The following is a 25,752-nucleotide window of genomic DNA, read 5'->3' on the forward strand; positions in this document are numbered from 1 at the left end:
CGTCATCGGCGCGCGCCAGCTCTGCGGGAACTTTAGGGGGCGGTAAGCGCAGGTGGCGCGTGACCCTGGGGCCTCTCCGCCGCGCGCGTAGGTATCGGGCGGGAGTCGCTGGGACCTCCGGGTCCCGAGTCCCGAGCCTTGATCCCGTATCCCCGGGCTGCCTGGCTACTCCGGCGGGTGGGCGGCGCCCGGGGGCGCGGGGACACCAAAGGGCGGGACCCCGGCCGAGAGCGCCTTTTGGCGGCCCCTCCGCGCTGTGACCCGGCCCCGATTGATCCCCGCACCTTTGCCCACCAGTCCCAGCCCCCTGGAGCTGAGGCCAGACACTTCCCACTGCTGCCGGCGGTTACCGATCGCTTTCATTAGCGCCCCTTTTCCCGCTCTGCTGACACACTGAGGCCACTTCCTACACCATCACCACCACCCACAGGCCTTTGCCGGCCACGTCTCGACTCCCCCGATCGTTACTGCCACTTCCCAGGCCAGAGCCTTCTCTGGCCACATCCCAACACTTGCCCTGTCCCCGACGGACCATTAGCGGCTTCTTCTGGACCTTTCAGAGATAAGAGAGTGGACCTTGGCAGTGTAGGGCCCAGTCCTATGGGAACAAGGGATGGGGGTTTCAGATTGCAGTCCTTGGTTCCACGGGCTTAGATGCCGCCTCCACAGGCACCCGAATATGAATATGACCCTAGGGAGGCCCACCCCAGGATATCCAGAGCTGAGAAAAGACAGAGGTTTTACAGGCCATCAAAGATTCGGTGGTGTCCTCCCTAGGGACTTCCCTCTACCAGAGGAGCTTAAAAAAACTCTCTTGTGTTCCCAGGAGGATGGCAGATGGTGAGCAAGCTTTCGAAACCATGTCGCTGGGGACATTAAGCTTGGAGAAAGCGACAGCAGGGATACAGTTTTGAAGTGACCAAAGGGTTGACTTGTGGAAGGATGAGCCTTGTTTTGTTTTCCTGGAGAGTGTGTGGAGGTTACTGCGAGGCCCGTTTCAGCTTGGTGGAAGGATAAATTGAACACTGAGAACTGCCTGTCTCTGGAGGGAGTAAGCAAGAGCCAGTCCAGGTAGTTTTTGAAGGAGAGTAAGGATTAGAGTGTGTGATGCCAGCGTCCCTTCTGAGCCTGAAATTTCTTGATACTCTGAGTTCTCTTTCCTCTTGTGGGAGTTTGAAAGCCACTTGTTAAATTCTCTTTTTGACTTTTGGAAACTTGCCCAGCTCTGGGATTCTACATGTGAAGATTAATTTTGGGCTGTCAAGGTGACAGTTCCTTAATTTGAGTTCCATTATTACTACACCAACCGCCTTATTTGTATAGCTGTCCTTGACACCCAGAGCTTTTTCACACCGGTTATTTAATTCTATCTTCTGTGTGATATATCTCTTCACGTTAACTATGGGACTTACTCTGAAGTTTTGCTCCCCTCACTTTTGGATTTTGAAACACACTTTTCAGCTTTCTGGAAAACTCTTTTGAAGCATACCATTTGCTTAACCCTGCTGGGTCACATGCTCACTCATGGGATTCTGAAATAATCTATTCCTTGTGTTTATTTTAGGGTCAAGGGACTGATGTTTGAAGGGAAAGCTTCAAAACTTTTTAAAGAAACCTTCAGAATGGCTTTGAACCCGACAAGCTAGACATCGCTTCAGAGCACCGCCTTCAGCATGCATCTGCCCTGTCAGGCTTCCCTGGCAAAGGGGTCGTTCTTTGAAGGGGTCGTTCTGCAGAGGGCCAGGGAAACGATGCTCACGGAACCAGATTGGTGGATTTGACTTTCTGGTAGAATTCTCTTGCTTTATTGATTTTTGCCCCAGAGCTCTGAGAGGCTGGAGGTATTGATGGGACCGAAGGGCCTGGAAGGAAGGGAAGAAGCATTTTCATGCTGAATGAAAACTAGACAAGTGACTGTTGGAGACTGAAAACACCTAAACGTCCCACATCCGGATTCAGCGGAGGAACCGTCACTGCTGGGGAGAAAGAAGCCAGACTGGAAAAGAAAACCCAAATAAAGAGAATGAGGGCCACCGAAGAGTAAATGGCCACCTCCACCTCGACGGAGACCAAGTCAGCCTCCTGGTGAGTAGCAGGGCCTGCAGGGGGTTAGTTCCTGCAGGCTGCTGCACGGATGTTTTGGGTGAACTGAGAGTCCCCAGCCAGACTGTCTTGATTTTATTAAGAAAAAAAAAAAAATACCATTTTCCTCAGAGCAGCAAATCAAGGGCCATTTCTCTCCAAAGCTGATGTACTGTAACCACACGAGCCTCTTGCAGGGTTTGACGAATCCAGCATTGCTGGTAGAAGGTAGAAAAGAGAGCCACGGCTGGATCCTGCAGCCGGCCTTGATAATACCGTGGGCACTGAAGTCTTCACTTTTGAGAGACAAGAAGCTGTGGCGGTGCAGAATTACACCACGAGAAGAGGTTTGGCCAGACTGGCTCTTCAAGGGTATTACACAATGTCTGCCTGAAACTCAGTTCCCTTCTCAACTGCAAATGGGTTAAGCGTGTCTTAATTTGGTTCAGCAAACATTTATGAAGGAGAGGAAAGTGAGAGGCATGGTTTCAATAGAATGAGCAGGATTTATGACTGATTATATGTGTGCAGTTCAAAACGACACTCAGGTTTTCTTTTGTGTGCCTGTAAGAGTGGGGTCACTTTCACCCAGGGAACATAAGGAAACAGTAGAATGGGGCCCAGCAGTGGGGTTTCATTCATTCATTCAAATATTCATCTATCTAGCTTCCAGTTTTAGTGACATATAGTTGACATACAGCACTGTAACACACATAATCATGAAAAGATCACCACAAGTTTAGTGAACATCTATCATCTCATATAGATATAAAAGGAAAAAAAAATGTTTTCCTTGTAATGAGAACTCAGGATTTACTCTTAAAAACTTTCATATATAACATACACATTGTTAATTACATTTATCATGTTGTACATTACATCCCTAGTACTTATTTATTTTGTAACTGGAAGATTGTACCTTTTGACTACTTTTTTTTGTGTGTGTGTGTGCGGTACGCGGGCCTCTCACTGCTGTGGCCTCTCCCGTTGCGGAGCACAGGCTCCGGACGCACAGGCCCAGCAGCCATGGCTCACGGGCCCAGCCGCTCCGCGGCATGTGGGATCTTCCCGGACCGGGGCACAAACCCGTGTCCCCTGCATCGGCAGGCGGACTCTCAACCACTGCGCCACCAGGGAAGCCCTGACTACCTTTACCCAATCCCCCTCCCCCCCACCTCCTGCCTCTGATGACTGCAAATCTGAACTCTTTTTCTATGAGTTTGTTTCAAGTATAATTGACCTATAACACTGTGCCCAACATAGTGATTTGCTATTTCTATACATTACAGTATGCTCACCACCTGGCAGTGGGGTTTCCAAGCTGGGTTTGAAACATTTTTTGAGGCTCTTTGATCTGTCCGGGCCCTGCAGCCAGCTGCACGTTGCGACCTAGAACTCGGGAAAGTGGATTGTGCTAGAAACAGAGTTAGTGCTTGTCATAGGAAGATAAGGTGGGAGCCGGGGAGGGCGCAGATCAGGGGAGAAGAGTGCAGGTGACAGAGTAGTCACTGCTCTGGCCTGATGGGTGTGCTTTCGGAGACTGAGAGGTTAAAACCCAGGTCCAGCCTGGGTAGTCTGCTTTGCGGTCTTAAAGAAGTAATTGTAGTTACACCAGAGAGGAGACCCCGAGTCTTTAGGGAGGAGCAGAGGGTTATGGGTATTGAGGAGAGAGCTTCCTCTGCAGGGAGGGAATCAGAAGTTTGATGAGGGATTGTGTTAAAGGAGGGATGTGATGCCTCTCTGAGCTCTCAGATGTCCCCGCTTCTCCCGTCATAGACTCGCTGCCCTGAGGGCAAACTGCATGTTTCCTGTTTCCCTTTCCTCGCGATGGCCCCCGAGGCTGGCACATGCAGCGCACACCGCAGGCCCTCAGCAAATGTGTGTTAAATGAATTCCTGGTAGAAGGGCAATTTCCAGAGACCTCGTGCCCAGCAGTTATGAAGACAACTAAGACATCCCTAACTTACTTCATTATCAGAGCCTTAAAAGACAGTTGACCAAACCACATGGTTATAGAGTTAAGGTTCAGTTTCTCAAATAAGAGGCATCATTGTGGGTGCCCTGTCTTTCCTTAGCTGCTCTTCTGTCTTTTGGGGCAGATGGTCTGACGGCTGGATAGAGGCGTATTTTTAGTTTGACTTGGCTGCACTTATGAAATGGTTTTATCTCTTTGTAGCTCTTGGGTCCCTTCTCCTCTGGGGCCACCAGAGGGCTTTTTAAATGCCGAATCATGAGCCCCTCTCCGGCTGGGCAAAAGGAAGCTGTGTTTTACAAGGCCCTGCTCACCAGATGGAAGGAAACACAGCTCCCTTCTGTTCTCTTGACAGGTGGAATTATTTTTTCCTTTATGATGGCTCCAAGGTGAAGGGAGAAGGAGATCCAACCAGAGCTGGCATCTGTTACTTTTTTCCCCCTCAGGTAAGCCGCACAGCATTTTCTTGTTTGGTGGGGATCCCACTGCCTCAAAGTGGTGACTTTTCCAAAGGTCTGGGGAGGGTTACATGTGGACAGTTTTCTCTGCGTAGTCCAGGCATTCGCCACTTCTACTATCTTATTCTTAGTCGTATTATTTGTTGCTGTTCTGGTGTTGAAGTGCCCAGGCAGCCCAGTACTTCCGCCTTCTCTAGCTCTCTGTTACCGTCATGATTTTCTGTCTGCCCCGCTGGATTAAAAACTTTTCTCCAGGGCTTCCCTGGTGGCACAGTGGTTGAGAGTCCGCCTGCCGATGCAGGGGACACGGGTTCGTGCCCCGGTCCGGGAAGATCCCACATGCCGTGGAGCGGCTGGGCCCATGAGCCATGCGTGTCCGGAGCCTGTGCTCCGCAACAGGAGAGGCCACAACAGTGAGAGGCCCACGTACCAAAAAAAAAAAAAAAAAAAAAAACTTTTCTCCAAACATATACCAAAGTAAAGAGGAGAGAATCATCGGCCCTCACGTGCCCATCATCAGCTTCAACAATAATCAACACTTGACCAATGTGATATGAGCTATCCTAACTCCTCCCCACTCTTTTTTTCCTGGAGTATTTTTTTAAAATAAACGTATTTATTTATTTTTGGCTGCATTGGGTCTTCGTTGCTGTGCGTGGGTTTTCTCTAGTTGCGGTGAGTGGGGGCCACTCTTTGCGGTGCATGGGCTTCTCATTGCAGTGGCTTCTCTTTGCAGAGCACGGGCTCTAGGCGCGGGGGCTTCAGTAGCTGTGGCAGGCTGGCTCAGTAGTTGTGGCTCGCAGGCTTTAGAGCACAGGCTCAGTAGTTGTGGCGCACGGGCTTAGTTGCTCCGCAGCGTGTGAGATCTTCCTAAACCAGGGCTCAAACCCGTGTCCCCTGCATTGGCAGGCGGATTTTTAAGCACTGCGCCACCAGGGAAGTCCATTCCTGAAGTATTTTGAAGCAAATCCTAGACATGGTGTCATCTCACCAGTATCAAGTAACATCTCTAACTGAAAAGGGTGTATTTTGTTAACATCCCATGCAGCAAAATTTACAATAATTAGTAACAATAATATCATCTGATACAGTCTGTATTCAAATTTTGCCTTTATTATCTTAGATGTTACTTAGTCCTTCCTTCCTCCCCCCTGCCTCTCTCTCCCTCCCTCCCTCCCTCCCTCTCCTAATCAGCATCCTAGCAAGGTCCACATACCCCATTCGGTTATTTTGTGTTTCAAGTCCCTTTTATCATATAACACTCCTCCCCCCTCCCCCCATCCTTTTTTCCCCCTGTGCCACTGAATTATTGAAGAAACCAGGTCTCTTATGCAGTAGAATGTCAGCACGTCCCCCACTCTGCATTGGGCTGATTACTTCCTCACGATGGTATCATTTAATGCTTTCTACCCAGTGCATTTCCTTTAAACTAGTAGTAAGATCTAGAGCCTCGATTTGGTTCAGGTTCAGCTCTTTTAGTCAAGAGTTCTCCGTTTTCCGTTGCATCACATGATGTCTGTCTGCCCCACAGTTTAGTTAACGTGAAGATCGATTAGGAGGCCTGTGTATTCACTCATGTGATCACACTTGACTTGGAGAGTGGGGATTAGTCTAGGCTGCTCTGGCCACTCTGCAGGGGATTTGAATGGGGATAAAGGCTCACTCTTCTACCCACAGGCCTATAATCCTAGGAACAAAAAGTAGTTCTTATGCATTCACTGTGGGTGTTTTGTGACAATTCAGGCAGGGTTCAGCAAACTTTGTCTCAAAAGGGCCAATGTGGGAATGTTTTGGTCTCTGCAAGCCGTGTAAGGTCTCTATCACGTATTCTTCTTTGTTGTTATTTTGACAACCCTTAAAAAAATGTAAAAACCATCATTAGTTCTCGGATTATATAAAAACAGGCAGCAGAGTCGATCTGGCCTCAGGCTATAGTTAGCCAACCCCTGCTCTAAGGAATGACACAGGATTTCGAGAACTTCAACGTAATGTCTGGAATTGGCTCTTTTCCCTAGACCCTGCTTGACCAACAGGAGCTGCTCTGTGGACAGATCGCCGGGGTTGTCCACTGCATTTCTGACATTTCCGGCTCTCCTCCCACCATCGTCCGTCTGCGGAAACTTAAGTTCGCCATAAAGGTTGACAGCGATTACCTTTGGGTAAGTTTACCAGGCTGAACCAGTGCCTGCAGGGTAGCCTCTACCAAGAGTCTTTTGTCTTTGTGAGAAGTATTGCGATGCTAGGGTTTAGAAATAATGCTTGCCATGGATCTTGAGCCTAGAACCTCCTCCTCTCCCCGCGTGTGCTGCCCCCGACCCCCGGTCATCTGCGATTCTCGTGTCACTTTCTGCAGGTGCCCATCAGAACTGAGTGCTCTCTCCAAAACACTGCTAACACATCCTGCATTGCACACGCCTGCTTTCTCCTCTCTTTTGGTCATCCTCTGGAAATTCTCTTTGCTCTGTGATGCAAATTGAGTTTTTAATCTCCATCTTTTCTTGTTTCTACTCTCTATACTCTCCACGCTTACTGGGGAAGGGAGCCAGAAACTCGAAGACACTGGTGCATATATGTTAGGTTTCAAAGAACCATTAAGAAAAAAAAAAGAACAATTTACAGCTAGTAGTACTATAGACTCTAAAGTACTGTTGTCTCATGCCTCCTCTTATTTCAAATTTATTCCTGAGGGGATGGGATGCTTAAGTGTAAGGAAGTATCTTCACCTTCGTAGGTATTATTTGCAACAGTTTGTTATGAAAATTTTCTAACATACTGAACAGTTGAGAGAATTTTACAGTGACTACTCACATACCTCCTAGATTCTACAGAACACTTCATTATAGTTGCTTTATCACACATTTATATATTCATCCCTTTGTCCTCTATTTTAACACTTGTGGGATTCATCCACATTGTTGCATGTACCGGCGGTTCATTCCTATTTATTGCTGAGCAGTATTCCATAGTCTGAATGTATCACAGTCTACTTATTCATTCTTTTTGTGGACACATGAACTGTGTCCAGTTTGGGGCACTTAAGAATAAGGCTCTAGAGGGACTTCCCTGGTTGTCCAGCAGTTAAGACTCCCTGCTCCCAAAGCAGGGGGTCCGGGGTCAATCCCTGGTCAAGGAACTAGATCCCATACGCCACAGCAAAGATCCCGCATGCCGCAACTAAGACCTGGTGCAGCCAAATAAATAAATAAGTAAATAAATAAATATTTTTTTTAAAAAAAGAATTAGGCTCTAGAGAAATACAAATCAAAACTACAATGAGGTACTACCTCACACCAGTGAGAATGGCCATCATCAAAAAGTCTACCAACAATGGGACTTTTTTGGTGGCGCAGTGGTTAAGAATCTGCCTGCCAATGCAGGGGACACAGGTTCGAGCCCTGGTCGGGGAAGATCCCACATGCCACAGAGCAACTAAGCCTGTGCACCACAACTACTGAGCCTGCGCTCTAGAGCCCTTGAGCCACAGCTACTGAGCCCGTGTGCCACAACTACTGAAGCCTGTGCTCTCGAGCCCTTGAGCCACAGCTACTGAGCCCACGAGCCACAACTACTGAAGCCTGTGAGCCTAGAGACCATGCTCCGCAACAAGAGAAGCCACCACAATGAGGAGCCCATGCACTGCAAGGAAGAGTAGCCCCTGCTCGCCGCAACTAGAGAAAGCCCACACGCAGCAATGAAGACCCAACGCAGCCAAAAAATAAATTAATTAATTTTTAAAAAAAAGTCTACCAATAATAAGTGCTGGAGAGGGTGTGGAGAAAAGGGAACCCTCCTACATTGTTGGTGGGAATGCAAGTTGGTGCAGCCACTATGGAGAACAGTATGGAGGTTCCTTAAAAAACTAAAAATAGAATTATCATATGACCCAGCAATCCCACTCCTGGGCATATATCTGGACAAAACTCTAATTCAAAAAGATACACGCACCCCTGTGTTCACAGCAGCACTATTTACAATAACCAAGACGTGGAAACAACCTATATGCCCATCGACAGATGAATGGATAAAGAAGGTGTGGTACATATGTACAATGGAATACTACTCAGCCATAAAAGAATGAAATAATGCCATCTGCAGCAACATGGATTGAACTAGAGATTATCATACTAAGTTAAGTAAGTCAGAAAGTGAAGTAAGTCAGAAAGAGAAAGACAAATACCATATATCACTTACATGTGGAATCTAAAATATGACACAAATGAACAGAAACAGACTCACAGACATAGAGAACGGACTTTTAGATGCCGAGGGGGATAGAGGAAGGGAAGGATTGAGAGTGTGGGATTAACAGGTGCAAACTATTATACAGAGAATGGATAAACAACAAGGTCCTACTGTATAGCACAGGGAACTATATTCAATATCCTATGACAAACCATAATGGAAAAGAATCTGAAAAAGAATGTATATATATGTATAACTGAATCACTTTGCTGTACAGCAGAAATTAATACGACATTGTAAATCAACAGTACTTCAAGAAAATAAAATTTAAAAAAGGAATAAGGCTCTAGAAACATTCCTATACAAGTCTTTTTGTGGACATATGTTTTCATTTCTCATAGGCAAATATCTAGGCATGGAGTTGCTGGGTCATAGGGTAGGTGTGTGTTGATTTTACAAGAAACTGCCAGACTTTTGCCCAGAGCGGTTGTACCAGTTTACATTCCCACCAACAGTGTATGAGAATTCCAGATACTGCCACATCTTCATCAGCAGTAATGTGGTCAGTTCGTTTAATTTTAGCCATTTTGCTGGATGTGAAGTGGTATCTCATTGTGGTTTCAATTTGCATTTCCCCAATGACTAGTAATATTAAGGCTTTTTCGTGTGCTTCATGGCCATTTGTATATCTTCCTTCGCAAAGTATTTGTCCAAAGCTCTTGCCCATTTTTTAAACTGGGTTTTCTTTTTGTCTTGAGTTGTAGGTTTCTTCATACATCCTGGATACCAGTTCTTTGTCAGATATACATTTTAAAAATATCTTCTCCCAGTTTGTGGTGTGCCTACTTTCTTAATAATGTCTTTTGATGGGAAGTTTTTAGTTTAGTTTTTTTTTTTAATAAATTTATTTTATTTATTTTTGGCTGCGTTGGGTCTTCGTCGCTGCATGCAGGCTTTCTCTAGTTGCGGTGAGCGGGGGGCTACTCTTCGTTGCGGTGCGCGGGCTTCTCACTGCGGTGGCTTCTCGTTGTGGAGCGTGGGCTCCAGGTGGGCGGGCTTCAGTAGTTGTGGCACGTGGGCTCAGTAGTTGTGGCACGTGGGCTCAGTAGTTGTGGCTCATGGGCTCTAGAGCTCAGCCTCAGTAGTTGTGGTGCATGGGCTTAGTTGCTCTGTGGCATGTGGGATCTTCCCGGACCAGGGCTCAAACCTATGTCCCCTGCGTTGGCACGCGGATTCTTAACCACTGCACCGCCAGGGAAGCCCTAGTTTTAAGGAAGTCTAATTTATCAGTGTTATCTTTTATGGTTATTGCTTTCTGTATTCTGTCTAAAACCATTGCCTACCCCATTGGAGAAGACATTCTCCAATTTTTGGTTTTGTAGGTTTCACAGTTTTAGCTTTTAAATTTAGGTCTGTAATCCACCTTGGATATAGCTTTGTGTATGGTGCGAAGCAGAGGTCAAGGGTCCTTTTCTCCATATGGGTGTCCGGTTAATGCAGCACCATTGTTGAAAACTTTCCTTTTCCTATTAGATTCCTGTGGCTCCTTTGTTGAAGATCAAATGACCATTTAAGTGTGTGGCTCTACTTCAGGGCTCACTATTCTTTCCCATTGATCTTTCTGAAGATTCTATACAAGTACTACTCTGTCTTGATGTCTGTAGCTTTATAATAAGTCTTAAAATCAGATGGTGGAAGTCCTTCAAACTTATTCTTCTCCAAGACAGCTTTGGATATTTTAGGTCCTTTGTATTTCTGTCGTAGAATCAGTTTGTCAGTTTCTAAAGAAAAGCTGGTGGGATTATTAGGATTTCATTCCCTCTATAGATTAATTAGGGGAGACATAAGCACCTACTGGGTGCCAGACTGTTGTCACTTGGATTACATCAGTGAACAAAATGCAGATCCTTGCATCGGTGGGGCTTACATTCAGAGAGCATTTTTGTTTGTTTGTTTATTTGTTTTATTTCACGGTTGCTTTGTTTAAGTTTCTGATGAGTCCCTTAGGAAAGACTCCTACAGGAAGGATTACTGAGTCAAAGAATACGAAGGTTTTTCAGGCTCTTTAAACATAGGCCCAGATTATTTCCTAACTGAGCAAGTGTTGATCTTTTGTGGCTGGAGCGATAATGCAGTCGGTCCCTGTTCTGGAAGCACTCCATCCAGCTGGAGAGACGGGACGGCCATTCATGAAACGGTCTGGGTCCAGTGTTTGCTGTGAAACCCAAATGAAACAGCCAGTGTCCAAATAACAGTGCTAACAATACAAGGGATCAGGAAACAGGTCGGCATTGTCTGGAGTGATGAAAACAGGCATCCTGCGGGGGCTGGCATCTGTGGGGGGGGGGGGCACGGGGTCGGGGGGAAGGCAGGGGGGAGTCCCAGGCAAATGAACAAGAATGGGAGGCGGGGGGATTTCAGCTTGGGCAACATGAGTAGGTACAAAAAGTATTTGTTTCCTGTGGAGACCAGCGAGGCTGGTGGAGGGTGTGGGGTCACACAGCAGAAGATGGATTTTGATGGGCCAGTGGAGTCCAGCTTTAGTGAGCCCTGGATGCCAGGATTCTGAGCTTGGCCTCAGAGAAAAGGAAGATGCCCGTCCTCCTTTACAGGTGCTGGGCTGTGCTGTTGAGCTCCCTGATGTCAGCTGCAAGCAGCTTCTGGATCAGCTCATCGGCTTCTTTAATTTTTACAACGGGCCTGTTTCTCTGGCCTACAAGGTATGGTGTTGAGGAGTCTTAAGTGGAACCTCCTTAGCAAAATCGATATCGGCAGAACACAGTGTTCACCCAGGGGTCTGGTACACTTGACAGAAACACATCGTGTCAGCGACAAGGTCATGGGCCCTTGGAGCCCCTCTCAGATGCCTTTCTTCCCCGGTGGCCTGAGTCCCGTTCACCCAAATGTTTATGCCTGTTCCCTCCTTCCTAGGATGGCTGGGAAGAGCAGGGCCTGGTCACGCCCTCCCCCCACTCCCCGCCCCGAGGGGCCCTGGTCTGTGGGGGGCAGGTTATCAGGGGCATGAGGTGAGGCCTCGCCTGGATGGGAAGTTCAGAACAGGCCCTCCCTTCTGGCCAGTTTTTCGTGCAGGAACAATTTTGTTGGTGGTTGGAGTCCTTGCCGAAGAGTGTGTCTCTTGGAATCTTGGGTGTTGACCTCCAGCTGTTCTGTTTCAGAGCTGCTCTCGGGAAGAACTGAGCGGGGAATGGGACACCTTCATTGACCAGATCCTGAGAAACACCGGTGACCTGCATAAGATATTCAACTCCCTCTGGAACCTGGACCGAACGAAAGTAACAGGCTCAGCCCCCTGCTCGTTGCATGGATAGGAATAGGGCTTCTGGACACGTTTTCCCCCTTGAACGAGGTGTATCTCAGTGCGCGTAGTTGTTAAGACCTGTGCTCAGATTCCATGCAGCCCTCACGAGGCTTGGCCCGTAAAATGGCCACAGCATAAGACTTGCCTCCCAGAGCTGTTCTGATGATGAGATGGGACAGTACGTAAATGACAGGAAGCAGATACTCAGTAAAGGGTGTTACTGTTTTGCTAATGCCCAGGAGTGTTGAACTCAGTGATCTGAAGGTCCCCTTCTCAATAGTACCATTATGTGATTTAATTATTCTCGACATCCAAAAAGGCCCAGGGCTGACATTTTAAAACCAGGGTTGCCACATCTGGGACTGCGGGGCTGGGAGGTGTTCTGTCCCTGAGCTGTCGCTGTTGCCGCTGGCACGCGGTGACAGGAGGCCACCTGTGTGGCTGGCCCGGCCGCCTGCACTGCCCCTTGCTCAGTGGCCTTGATCTGGCTGAGCATCACATCCTCACGGTCAGGTAGCCAAAGGGAGGTGCGAGGCACTGCCCCTCGAGAACCGCTGGCCCGTGCCCTGAGCATCTCGGAGGACGGGAGCCTTCCACTAAGTGTGGGCTGGCTCTCGCTGCTGTCGCTGACTGTGTCCCTTTAACAGGGATGTGGCACTGGGATGCTGCTAGAAACAGGGACAGGTTTCCCGCTCCTGTTTGGAGGGCTTCTTGGAGTTGGCCCAGAGCTTTCCAGACTGGCTGGCTGGGCCTGGGCGTCTTGAGGGCGTGAAAGAATGAACTGCATGCCTGGCTCCTTGGCACTGGGTTCTAACCGCTGCCCGGCAGGAAGCAGGAAGAGGCTTTTGGTTATTGCTGGCCTTTCTTGACCAGGCTCAGATCCTTTTCTGGTCTTTTTCGGGACTTTTTACAAGGACCGTGGACTGAGGCATATACTCCTGAGTGAAAGGCCATGATGTTATCATTTTCTGTTACGCAACAGAGTTACGGGATCTGGTCAGACATCAAGCCAGCTGCGTCACAGGGGTGCCTGGGCTTCAGGGCGACGGTGGAGGACGGGTGGGTGGGTTCACCGACACCATGACCTGAATTTGAGAGGTAGGTTCTCCTCTCCTGCTGCCTTCTGGTCTCAGCGTTGATCGTCAGGGTCTCCTTGGCCATCTGCACTGTCGCCCGTGAAGAGCCATATGCCATATCTGCTCTACCTTCCAGAGAGGCCTCCTTGTCCCCAGAATTTGGCATTTGTGGTGGCAGCCGTTCTGGGTGTCAGAGGCGTGACACAGCTGTCACTGTGCGGCACACTTTCCCTCCAGGCTTGGGCTCTGAGCTGTCCATCTGCTCTCCAGCGCCCCCTTCCTGTTCCTCCTTTGCTGATGGTAAGCGTGTTGACTTCGTGGCTTGCTTCTTGCCCGGCACAGGTGGAGCCCCTGCTGTTGCTGAAGGCGGCCCTCATTCTGCAGACCTGCCAGCGCTCGCCCCACGTTCTAGCCGGCTGCATCCTCTATAAGGGGCTGTGAGTAATGCCGGGTCCTGCCCCTCCAGCCCTGCCCATGCTGCAGAACTGACCACCCCGATCGGGGGCGGGGAGCTCTGTGTGTGGCCAGTTCCTGGTGGTCTTGTTGGGCAACTAGCGGGTAGTTTAGATTTGATATAGGGTCCCTGCCTGTCTTTGGGCAGAGCTGGGAAATTGCAAACTGTTGTGTCCAGAAAAGAGTTGGGAATATAAAAGGCAGCTTTGAAGAGATCCGTGAAATTCTCAGATAGGGCATGGAGGAGTCCCACAGCACCTTCCCCTGCTGCCCAGGGCCCTGGTGTGCTGGCCATAGCTTCAGCTCAGGCTCCTGCAGCCTCCTGGCTGGGTCCATCTCCAGTTGGCCTCTGAGGTCTCACTGCAGCTCTTCACACAGCTGGAGGGCCTCTTAGTGAGCTTGAGCACCCAAGAGCCCTCCACGGGGGCTCTCCCAGTTGAAACTCCCACCAGCTGTGTCCCCGAGATCCTCGCCACCACAGGGTGTCAGGAATGTTTCCAATTCAGAGTCCTGAGTGTGTTTCTTCTCATGGTGTCCTTGTTCCTGTGTCTGACCCCCCAGGATCGTTAGCACCCAGCTCCCACCCTCTGTGACAGCCAAGGTTCTGCTTCATCGAGCTGCACGTCGGGACCAGGTATCGCAAAGCCCACCCCGCTGGCTGGGACGCTTCATGTGGCGAGTCTGTCTTTATACCGGGCAAGGCTGAGCCCCAGTGCTAGATGGACGGGGGCAGCTGCCGCTGCCTTGTCCTTCTCAGGACCCCAGGTCCATCCGTGTGGTTTCCTTCGAGTGAGGTCACTGGCAAAGCCGAAAGAAAATGTTGTCTTCTGCGTGGTAGACTTGGTTGGTTTTTCTTCGATCCAAGTGGAGCTATGAGAATTTGACTTCCCTCAAGGATGGGCTTTATGTCAAAGAGATGTTGGATTTTTCAGAGAGAGAGAGAGAGACTGTAAAAGATGGCTTAGGACAACAGAAACTTTAAAAATACTTCCTTCTTATATTTACTTAACTGTTTTTATAATGAAGGAAAAGTCATATGTGCTCATGGGAAATAAAACTGCCCACAACTGGACTGCACAGAGAAAATCACTGCTAGCATCTGGCATATTTCCTTTGAGTTCCTTTTTCTTTTGTTTTACTAGTTGATTCTTACTGTGCGAGACTCTGGTTTTAAATGTGTCATCAGGCTAGCTTCTTACACTTATTAAATCAGTAGACATTTAAAACACGTGTGTGGCTCTAGCCGGCTCCTTCCCACCGTGATGCAGGGGTCGTTAGGACAGCCTTCCTGGTAAACTATTTGATAATGAGAGGCTTGAGGATGCCCTTTCCTTTTTCCTCATTGCTCAGCACTACGAATCAATACTAAGGAAATCATCTGACTGCTGAAGAAGGTTTATACTCAAAATTTATCGCAACAGGATTTACGAAAGTGAAAAATCAGATATAACTTAAATGTCTACGGTAGGAGCTGGCAGACCATGGGCTGTGGGCCAGTCGCCTACTGACAGAATTTTCTTGGCCTGCTTTTGAGCCACATCTGCAGGTTGAGCAGTTGGACAGAGACTGTATGGCCGCAAAGCCGAAAATATTCACTATTTTCAGAAATGATGAATTCTCCTGCACCACTGTAAACTTCATAAAATTTTGGTCAGCCGTTGAAAATGGCCAAAGATGCTTTAATGACAGAAATTGTGTGTCACTCTTTCAAGCAGAAAAAAAAGTTTTACGTAATGTGGCCTCAGAGTATTAAAAAAATGCATAGACTTAAAGGAAAATGTGCCCAATGTTAACAGGATTAGCTTGCGGGTGAGGGAATTATATGTGATATTTTGGAAAAGAATTTTTGTCTAGAGTTAGTTTATGGTAAAGAAAAAAAGAAAGCCACAACACTTCTTAGGAGTGAAAGTCATTTTGGTGAGAAGAGCAGTTTTTGTTTTGTTTTGGTGGGTCCTTTTGGAACCTTTAGGTGGAGATGGCTGGAAAGCTCTTTTGAGGAGATTCCTGGGTTTCTCACCTTGATTGTAAATCAGAACAAGAGATCTGACCTCACATCTAGTTTAGGTTGAATCCTTCCCTTGTGAGGGTCACAGGCCCTTCACACTTTTGTTATAATGGGATCTGTGTGAGCTCTAGGCCAGGGCTGTGGTAGATGTGGCTTTATTCCAGGAGATAACTTCCCTGGAGGTCTGAGAGGTAACATGAATGAATGCTTGCTGTTACTCCCAGAGAGGAGAAACTGAGAAATCAGAACGGGAGGAAGCCTGGTGTGAGCCGGGGTGGTGTGGCCGCCCCAGCCAGCGTGGGCCCGGCTCTTGGCTGACCCCAGCCACGGCGGGGGGCAGGCAGCTTGGGGGAGCTTCTGTTCCATCTGCTTTGCTGTTGGCATGCGGCTGGGACCAGCATCCTGGGCCTGGCTACATTTCATGAACAGATGGCACCGCGCGGTCCTGATGGTTAGGTTGGGGGGAGAACGCGGTGCCCAGCACCAACTTCTCTGTGTGTTTATTTTCAGAGAAAACCTCTAGGAGGGGATGCCCTGCAGGAACACGGTAAGCAATCAGGTGCCTTGTTACATCTTGGGAATGGTCTTCAAGCTGCCTGGCCCCATCCAAGTCACGTGAAAGGCCGAGTAGTCCTACATGGTAATTCCATCAGCTCGTGAGATTAGGAAAAATATATAGAGCTTCAAGGACAAAGTTACCCATCAAAATCCCAGTTGTAAAGCTCGTGATTTTAGGCACACCTCTGAAATCCCCGTTTTCAGATCCTCCTTAACTCCCCGTTATGAGACTACTCAGACGAGTCCCAGAAGGTCACGATTAGGAACGGGTGCTATCGGCGGCCCCTGCCAGGAAGACCTTTTGCAGCAGTGCAGGTGCCCCCAAGAGGGGGATTTGTTTCATTTTGCATCATAAGTCAGGGCAGACCCGTTTGGTCAGGTGGAAGTGCTTTTGTCCAGCTTCTGTCTTTTTTTTTTTTTTTCCGGTATGCGGGCCTCTCACTGTTGTGGCCTCTCCCGTTGCGGAGCACAGGCTCCGGACGCGCAGGCTCAGCGGCCATGGCTCACGGGCCCAGCCGCTCCGCGGCATGTGGCATCTTCCCGGACTGGGGCACGAACCCGTGTCCCCTGCATCGGCAGGCGGACTCTCAACCACTGCGCCACCAGGGAAGCCCAGCTTCTGTCTTTTTTTTTAAGTGCCACTAAACTTTCTTCCACCAAACGTCACCCTGGGTGCAGAGTTGCCCACATGGGCTTTTCCCTGCTGATGGCTGACGTTGTAGCTGCAGTTTTGTGGCTTTTGTTCTGGGTTGAGGAACGTAGCCCAGAGCTGCTCTCTGAGCCCGCCTGTGGGTTGGATGCGTCACCCCAAGAACAGTCCCTGCCCCTCTGTCTTCTCTGGCCCAGGGGAGGGCCCTGGCCACACCGCTTTGCAATTCTAGGAGCAGCACTCCCTCCAAATGTCCAGATTGTGCCTGTTTTCCTGACCGAAGAGGAAGCTGTCAGTCTCCGTGAGTTCCCCCGGGAGCCCACGACCAGGTAAGGGAGCTCACAGGGGTTCCTCCTAACCCATGCGTTGGGCACTCCCTCCCAAGGATTTATCCCGGTGAGCCCCTGGCATCTGATAACCGATTCCGTCTTCTCCGTGCTCTGCCTTGGCAGGGGCATCTGGAGCTTCAGCATAGAGATCAGAGGTATCTGCCAGAGTGAGATAAGCGGAGGTTTCAAATCCCAGATCTGCTGCTTATCAGCTGTGTGACCTTGAGCAAGTCCATTCCCTGCCTGAGCCTCAGTTTTTTCAACTGTAAAATGGACCCAGTAATGTCTACTTCACGGGTTCCTTGCGAAAGTTGGGAATAGTATGTGTGTAGCACCCAGTATAGGGCCTGACTCACAGTCGGCCTCCAAACGTGGGTGGCCCTGATTCAGTGGGCTCTGCCGTTTCCTGTAGGTGATCCCAGTGTCACTGTGTGAAGCCCCGAGGGCTAGGGCTAGGTGTTGCTCTAGGTTTCCTCCTGTGCTTTGACCATGACCTCTTAGGCTCTGTGGCCTCAGCACCCACTTGTCACCAATGCCCATGCTTTTTAGGGAAGCACTGCTTTAGTCTCCCCCAGGGCAGGGCCCTTGCCCACGCTCAGTCGCCTGCCCTTCCTCATGCCCGCCTTGTTCGCCAGCACTCTGGCATCTCCAGCCAGACTCCCGGAGCTCCCAGCCCAGCGCCCTCCAAAGGGTTTGAACACATCTGCCCTGAAAGAAAACGCCCCCAGACACGTGGAATCCACGGCTCGGATCTCAGCGACCAGCCCTGAGCCCACATCTCCTGACGTCACCCGGCCAAATGGCAGGGGGGAGAACGGACACTGGTCAGACTGTGATCTGAAAAGCATCAAGCCCCCAATACCGCACCACGCCGCCGGGGGCCGGGGGCCTGGGCTCGGCCTCTCCCTGGTGAAGGAAACCGGTTTGTCCAGGGGGGAAGAGGAACTGGACTTGTCTGAAATCCACGTTCCAGAAGCTCAGGACGCGGGAGCATCCTTGGGTTATTCTGCCTCCAACGGCGGGCCTCCTGGCTGCAGGGCATCTGTCAGTGACTCTGGCAACCCCGGAAGCCAGCCACCCGAGGCCCTGCCTGTGGCTGTGGGCACAGCCGTGGAAGGCGCCCTCCCTCCCTCCACTGCTGAGATGCTCACCCAGAATGGAGCCCTAGAACGGCCCGGAGACCTCCCTGGCAACAGCAGCCAAGCCCCCGTCCCCAGGGACCACCTCCTCAGCCCGACAAGCGGGCCGTTGCCGTCGCCTTGCTTGGATTCGAGGCAGACGGGGTCTGAGCTGCCCGTGGGGGAACAAGGCGAGGGGCAGCACGGCGATGGGGTTCCTGAGGGCCGCTCAGCCTCCAGCCCGGAACGCGCCTCGGGCTCGGCAGACCCCCCAGGCGACGGCCCCTCCGCAGACAGAACCGGATCCAGGGCGACCCCCGTGTCCCTCGCGCGGCTCGTGCGGATGAACCTCTACACTCACCGCGTCAGAGGCCTGGCGCTGCTGCTGCTGGCCGAGGAGCCGCTGCTGGGAGATGGCGCGGCCGTCGAGGACGTGGTGAGTGTGCAGACCCCCTGGCCCCTGGCAGCCCGCCCCCACCTCCTCGGAGTGGGGACAGGCAGGGGCGCTCGGCCAGCAGCTGTGTGACCTCGTGCCAAACGTCCTTGTCCACACAGTGGGGTGCCGGTGGTGCCCACCTCCTCGGCTGTTTGTGGGGGGGTGGGTGAGTGAGCGTCCAGGGCTGAGCACAGAGCCAAGTGCAAAGGCATCCACAAGTGTTGCCCCTTCCAGCTTCTTCCATTTTCTCAGCGCCTCTGGTTCGTCATCAGCAGTGTGGGGTGCAGGGCAGCCATGCAGGCCGTGACCACACACGGCCTCACTCCCTAGCCCGGCAGCTCTAGGCTCTGTGTGGCCGGAGTCTGTGCGTGTCACCGCCTGGATTGGGAGTTTTCCGCCAGCCCTGACTTTCCGTCCATCTGGAGCTCCTTCCTAGAAGGCCCAGGACGTCTGAAATGCTAACTGGATCCAGAAGGCTCCTCTCAAACCCTTGCAGCCCCTTCCCCACTTCGAGTGGTAAGCTGACCTTCTCTGGGGCCTGGGCCCACGCTGGATCCAGTTGCCATAGTAACAGCCTTGCTTTAGTTGGCCGGGCAACGGCAGCGATAAAAACAGCAGGTTAAAATTGCTGCAGGGTGAACGGTGTCCTGGGGCTTGCCTTGTTTCTGTTCTTAAATCTATATTATTCTAAGCCCATCGTATTAGCAGGCAGGCCCGTGGCCCTCCGTACATGAGCAGGTCCCCTGGAACGCAGTGGAGGAGGGCGGCGGGTCCTCCGCGCGGAGCCTGGAGACAGAGCCTGCGCCTCTCGCACTTGCCTGGCTCCTCTCCCCTTTCCACAGGCCCTGCAGCACCCTCCCCGAGTGGCGGCTTCCTTCCACCTCCTTCCCCAAGGCTCTGAGCGACATCTCCACCTCCTCCTCCTTATAGCAGCTCAGGGATCCAGGGCTGCAGTTCTGTGCATCCATCTCCCGGCCGATGCCTTGGTTTCATGGTCTGTCCTGCTTAGCACTGAGCTTAGATGCGGCATTTTGCAGGCCCGGTGTTGGCATGCAGTACAGTGGATACCACCCCTCTTTTTTTACTTTCCCCCCAAAAAAGTAAAAGAAGAAATAGTGCAGGCTGCTCTGGGAGAAGAAGGTAAATTAAGATATATTCTGCATTTGCTGTATGTAAATACTTTACATCTGCCACTTTAGCCAAGCCTTGGAACAGCTAGCTCTGGGGGCAGGCACGGTAGCTCCCATTTTGCCCTTAAGAAAACCGCCTCTTTGAGATCAAGACCTAATGCACATGGTGGGGTCCAGGATTCCTGCCTGTTTCTTGTCTCCCACCCTCAACCCTCTGTCCCCCGCAGATCTGACTTTGGCATGGTAGGTGGGAAGGTGAAGGAGTAAAGTCCCTGCCTTCTGTGCCCCTTCATACTCGGACATGGGACTTGGTCTGTCACAGCCCATCCTTGTTGTCAGGGCAACGACCTCGCTGGGCTTTCATGGAAAGTAGGGTTTGGTGTTGGGCAGGAAAGAGAACGCAATTTTATGGAAAAAGAAAACTAGTCTTTTCTAAGAAGAGTAGGGCGTTAACGAACTTTGATCAGCTTGCTGGTTTGTGAGTGGAGTCGGTTGATCAGACCCAAAGGCCGTCTATTTTATAATCAGCAGAGAGCTTTCATTACCTTTTTGTCCCGGTTCTGCACACAAAACAGTCGACCTGATTTCCCTCCAGACCCTCTGCTGCTAGCTGTCCAGAAAAAGCCAAGCCACTGGTTCAGAGGAGCAGAGTAGGCTCACGCCAGGGGGCAGCAGAGAGCCGCTGATAGCTTCCTGCTCAAAACCCAAGATAAGCCTCTCACTGACCCTCAATTATTCATCATTACAGTAGGACACGGAGCTATGGGTACAGTAGACAAAGCCTGGGTATAGTGTGTTAGCATAAAATACAAAAAAGCACCCTTCTCCCGTGAAACTGGTGCTTCTGAGTAATGTGAGTTCCTGCATCGTTTCTTCTGCGTGTTTGGGGACACACTGACATTGAGCCCCTTGCTGTGCTGTGGACTAGAAGGCGGAGGATCCAGGAACAGCCCCGGCTCCGTGTCTCCTAGCGCTGCTGTGAGGCTCTCGTATGTGGTAGTGTGTCTTGGGTCGGCAAACTTTAATGTAAAGGAACACATAGCAGGTGTTTTCGGCTCTGTACAGCTCTTCGAATCTGCTGTTGTAGTACAAAAACAACCATAAACAATATGTAAATAAACGGCGTGGCTGTGTTCCAGTACATTGTTTATGGACACAAAAATTGAAGCTTGATATAATTTTCACATAACAATATTATTCTTTTGAGGTTTTTTCCCCTAACCATACAAAAATATAAAAACCATTCTCAGCTCTCAGGCTATCTAAAACAGTGTCAGTAGGCTGGATTTGGTCCACGGGCCGTGGTTTGCTGACCCCTCGTATATATGAAAGCACTTGCTTACCAGTAGAAAATTGCCCACGTGTCATCTGGTATAGCATCTTGTGATTTAACTGCGTTGATGGTTAAGTGATTTTATCCTGGGGACAAGTTAGGCAGAAGATTCCAGAAGTGGTTCGGTGCCTACAGAGAAAGCTCAAGGTTTGGCATGGCTCATTCTGTCCCCGTTTTCCCTTTCCCTGGGCACCCGCTGGGGATGGAGGGATGACTGTTGCAGATTCCTGAGATCCAGAAACTTTCAGCGCGGCTGTGGTGTGACTTCGTGGTAAATCCTGTACACACACACACACACACACACACACACACACAGCCTCATCTGCCTCTGTCAATTGCGTTGGTGAGGCTGATCCAGGGATCCGAGCAGGGGACAGTGTGCTTGTCCTCCTGTTCCGTTACTATGGACCCTCGACTCAGCCCGCACAGCTCGTGGTGGACGGTGCCTGGTGTCGGTCACACCCGCTGTCCAGTCACCCAGTGGCTGTTGACTGGCACCTCCTGGGAGCCAGGCTCGCTGCTGGGCCCTGGGGACGCAGAGATGAGGGTGTCACGTAAACCCTGTTGCCAAACCTAATGCCTTTAAGTACCATTTCTACGACATGGGATAGAAACGCTAATTTAAGTCCAGGACACTCCCCAAAATCACACTTGAGTTTCATGACATTCACCTCAGAACATTCTCTTTACATCTCTGGTCCTTTTATGTGAGCTTATTTTTTTACACAGCTGTTGTGAAATAAGTCAACCCACAGACAAGTCGTATTAGTCCAGGGACGAGTGCTCATGGAAGAGGTCCCACTTCTTTAATAACGACAGTTTTCATATTCTTGACTTTAAGAAAATGCCTTCGCTCCCAGCACTTCAGAGCGGACAGAATGGATAGATGCTATTTGACCTCAGCCACTCAGCAGCCCTGTAGTATCCCTATTTCGCAGATGAAAAAAAGCGAGGCGCAGAAAAGCCAGTAACTTGCCCCGGGTCATCTAGTCGGGAAGAGGCTGGGCCAGGAGGTCCTTCACCTGGGCGCCAGCTGCTGCCCAGGGCCCGCGGCCTCCTTGTGGCTTTAGCAGCCCGGGGCAGCCCCAGGAGGCCCTGTTTCAGGCTGAGTCCATCTGGACGTGACGGACGTACTTGGCGGGGCCCAAGATGGAGTTCAGCCGTTCGAAAATGACGTTGCGGGAAAATAGTTCACGGATGAAGGACGAAGTTCATGCTGTATCTTTAGGTCACAGAACTAGCATCAGTCGTTATTTATGGTCTGACTCCATCTTTAGTTTATAAACAACAAATCGTACAAAATGGGACAGTCCAGCGTTCCCAGCTGCACCTGCAGGTGACATCCCCTGGGAGGTGTTTTAAAATACAGGTGTTTGGGCCTCACCTCCCAGACAGCCTTCCTCAGCTGGGTTCCTCCTCTGAGCCAGAGAGCACAGAAAACCATTTCACCCACACTTCTCAGGCCTTCGAGAACAGTGGCTGGTGCCATTCTAGGTACATGGGAGGGAGGTGGCCTCCCTGCAGACAGTCAAGAAGCACGGGGTGGGGGAGGAGCGGGGCACAAACGCCAGCCCTGGTCATAGGAGATGCACCAGGGCGCCACCAGTGGCTCTGCCTGGACGGTGAGATTCTGGGCCAGTTTTCCTTGCTTTTTTTTTTTCTTTTATTTTTCTGCTCCCCCCTATTTTCTGATTTTTCTACAAGTTTGAAATGCATTAGGACATAAGGGCAGAAGTCAGGACTTCTCTAACAGCAGGTCAAAGCACTGGTCAGAGTCCTTCTTGCTAAGTCAGGCAGCCACGCAGATATCCCCTGGGTGGCTTGCTCAGTGGCGGCCTGTCCCCTCCCTGCCCCGCAGTACCACGGCAGCCTGGCGTCCCTCAATGGGCTGGAGGTGCACCTGAACGAGACGCTGCCCCAGGACCAGGCGGCCCCCGCGGCCAGAACCTATGGCTTCGCGCACTACGACCGCATCCAGAACGTGCTGGCGGGTAAGGGGCGCCTCCGGTGGGTGGGAGTGGGAACCGGGCCCAGCGCACCGGGTGAGTGCCCTGCACTCAGGATGCTGCTTTCTCACCTGGAGCCCAGCTCCCACGGGGTTTAAATTCTCTTGGCAAACACTTCTTTTCTCGTTTATCTTATTTTGGCCGTTTCTCCAACATTTTGAGAGAAGCACACACACGTTCAAATGTCTGTGATGAGGTGGCCTCCTGATTCGGACCTTCGTGTGCAGAGACCGGTGTTGCCCACCATCGGGGGCGGCGTGTGCTCCGTGGCGGGGCGCAGCTGGAGGGCCCAGCACCCCGGCCTCTGTCCCGCTGCCCCTGGGCACCTGTACCCCAGGCCGGGGCCTCACCCTGTCCCAGTTTATGGTTCTGGGTTTGGGGGATGTTGCTGGAGGGGGGCGGTCTGCCACTCACGACTTCTGTGTCCTCTTCTGGAAGGCAACCTGCCACAGGTGGCTACAGCCCAGGACCGCCGCTTCCTCCAGGCCGTCAGCCTGATGCATTCCGACTTCGCCCGGCTGCCCTCGCTGTACGAAGTAACCGTCAGGTGAGCGTCCCCAGCTCACTGACAGCCCTGCGCCAGGAGCCGCCTTCCCGGTCCCGGCAGAGCCTCATTCATAACCAAATGAAGGACAGTCCAGGAACCAGTCAGGGCTTTCTTTGATCTGCTCCGGTGGCTGCTGTCATCTGCCCCCACGCTTCCCATGTCATGTATTTGCTGGGTCCCATCCTGGGGTTCGGACTGATTTACACACTGGGGTACAGCAGGGAGGAGACCTAAGGCCCTCACCACCTCAGTGCTTCCATCCGTCACTGGGGAGGGAGGAGGGGCCTCGGTCTCTGCCATAAACGATGCTGAAGTGCTGTCTTCCATCTTCTAACTTAACAAGCCCCACGTGCTCATGACCAAGTCTCCCAAGTCAAATGCTGCCCTCCCCTCGCTGGCAATATGGCCCAGAGACACCCACAGTTGATAGTTTGGTGTACATTACTCCAGGTTTCGTTGGTTTTCGTTTTTATTTTTTGCATATAAAAGATAGACGATTAGAATTTTTGATTATTTAATGGTCTTTCTTCTAGAAAACTGGAGCATACTAATGTGCTGATTTACAAGTTTCTTCTTTTCACCTTGTTGCATGTCCTGAGCGCTGCTGTGCCAGCACATCTAGATTATTATTATTATTGTCATTTACAATCTTTAACCAACTGAATTTCTACTTTTTCTCTCTGCAAGCTTCTCTTATGAAACCGGTAGCAGAAAAGAAGGCAAGTTAGAGGGTCAGAAGGGGGGGTGCCTGCTCTGTGTGTATCATTCAGTTAAGTCCTTGGAATGATTTGGTCCAGCGCATTCTTTTGAAATTGAAGCACAAACAGAATGAACGACTCGCCCCAGGGTCGCATTCTTACTCAGAGGCTGAGTCAGGATTTGAGCCTAGGTGTCTCAGCTCTAAGCACATGCCCCGGCCGCACACGTTTCCAGTTCCGGGGACAGTGTGGCTGAGAAGGAGGTGTGTGGGCTCTGGGCTCGGCTCTGGTGCTGACCAGGTTCTACTGCCTGTCACCGGCCACACAGGAATGCGGACACTTCTGCTGCCCAGCGCCATCTCCAGCCAGTATTTCTGTATATCTTTCCGTAATAAATGTGTCTCCTCTGGCTTTAAGTCACAGCTGCCCCACGCTGGCAACCTAGATCCATCACCCACCTTGTGGCCCTGTAGTATTTCATCTTCCTTGGAGCTGAGAGGGTTTTAGCGTTGGGATACGTAGCTCATTTGAATAATAGAAACAGAACAAACAGGCTCCATTTCTTAACCGCGCACCATGGGCTAAGCAATGTGTATATATGCCTACTCACTCTCTATAAAGTCTCAGTGAGGGAACTTACTGTTGTCATATTCATTTCACTGACGAGAAGGCTGGAGCAGCTGAGCCAAGGGCACACAGCCAGGAAGTCGCAGGGGTGGGATGAGCACCGAGGTCTGTGTGACTCCGGATCCGTGCTCGTTACCTGCAGGCCAAGGTGCCCCCTCTCCATGGCCGTAGTGACTGGTCCATGACTCGTCCTGCCGGGTCACTGACAGCGCCTCTGCGGGTCTCCAGGCTCTGAACGCTCACAGGCAGCGTCGGACTGTGGTCTCCTTTCTTCCTCCAACAGGAATGCCTCCACGGCTGTGTACGCCTGCTGCAGCCCTGTCCAGGAAACCTATTTCCAGCAGCTGGCGCCGGCGGGGCGGAGCTCCGGCTTCCCGAGTCCGCAGGACAGCGCCTTCAGCCTCCCGGGCAAAGCCAAGCAGAAGCTGCTGAAGCACGGGGTGAACTTACTTTGAACAGTGGGTTCGTGACCTCAGCAGATGACTCTCACATCGAATCCCAGCAAAGGAAGCTCTGCCTTGTTAAATGGAAAAGTCCCACTATTTTGTTTTCCTTGGAATAGTCCCTTGTTTTTAGGAATGTAATGATATTTAAGTGTTTGTTGCCCCTTCTGCAGATTGGCGTTGGAGGAGGTAGCTCTCCGGGTCAGCAGACCTAGAGCACATGGTAAAGAACTTGATGATGTGGGCAGCACTGCGGCCAGACTGGGTGCCTTGGTCCTTACACCCAAGGGGCACAGGGCCAGTGAGCCCCCCCGTCACACTGAGCCCCGGG

The 25,752-nt window shown here is 50.9% G+C and overlaps 1 protein-coding gene across 1 annotated transcript; it reads left to right on the top strand.

Annotated features, from left to right (window-relative positions):
- The first annotated feature begins 37 nt into the window (after positions 1–37).
- Positions 38–25,542, top strand: HPS4 (HPS4 biogenesis of lysosomal organelles complex 3 subunit 2). Its single transcript, XM_082852667.1, has 14 exons — positions 38–87; positions 1,565–2,085; positions 4,410–4,500; positions 6,528–6,671; positions 11,307–11,414; positions 11,871–11,987; positions 13,432–13,526; positions 14,104–14,176; positions 16,058–16,094; positions 16,987–17,083; positions 17,719–18,637; positions 22,959–23,091; positions 23,545–23,653; positions 25,262–25,542. Exons 2-14 carry the CDS (start codon positions 2,045–2,047, stop codon positions 25,431–25,433), a joined length of 2,136 nt encoding a protein of 711 aa, XP_082708793.1. The 5' UTR covers positions 38–87; positions 1,565–2,044; the 3' UTR covers positions 25,434–25,542.
- Positions 25,543–25,752: the final 210 nt, after the last annotated feature.

This window comes from Leucopleurus acutus (assembly GCF_964270905.1).
Source record: "Leucopleurus acutus genome assembly, chromosome: 13".
Classification (NCBI taxonomy): Eukaryota; Metazoa; Chordata; class Mammalia; order Artiodactyla; family Delphinidae; genus Leucopleurus; species Leucopleurus acutus.

Coding starts and splice junctions, on each gene's coding strand:
- HPS4 (XM_082852667.1), top strand. CDS start 2,045: ATGGCCACCTCCACCTCGACGGAGACCAAGTCAGCCTCCTG. Junction 6,672..11,306: donor TTGACAGCGATTACCTTTGG/GTAAGTTTACCA, acceptor CCTCCTTTACAG/GTGCTGGGCTGTGCTGTTGA. Junction 17,084..17,718: donor CCCCGGGAGCCCACGACCAG/GTAAGGGAGCTC, acceptor CTTGTTCGCCAG/CACTCTGGCATCTCCAGCCA.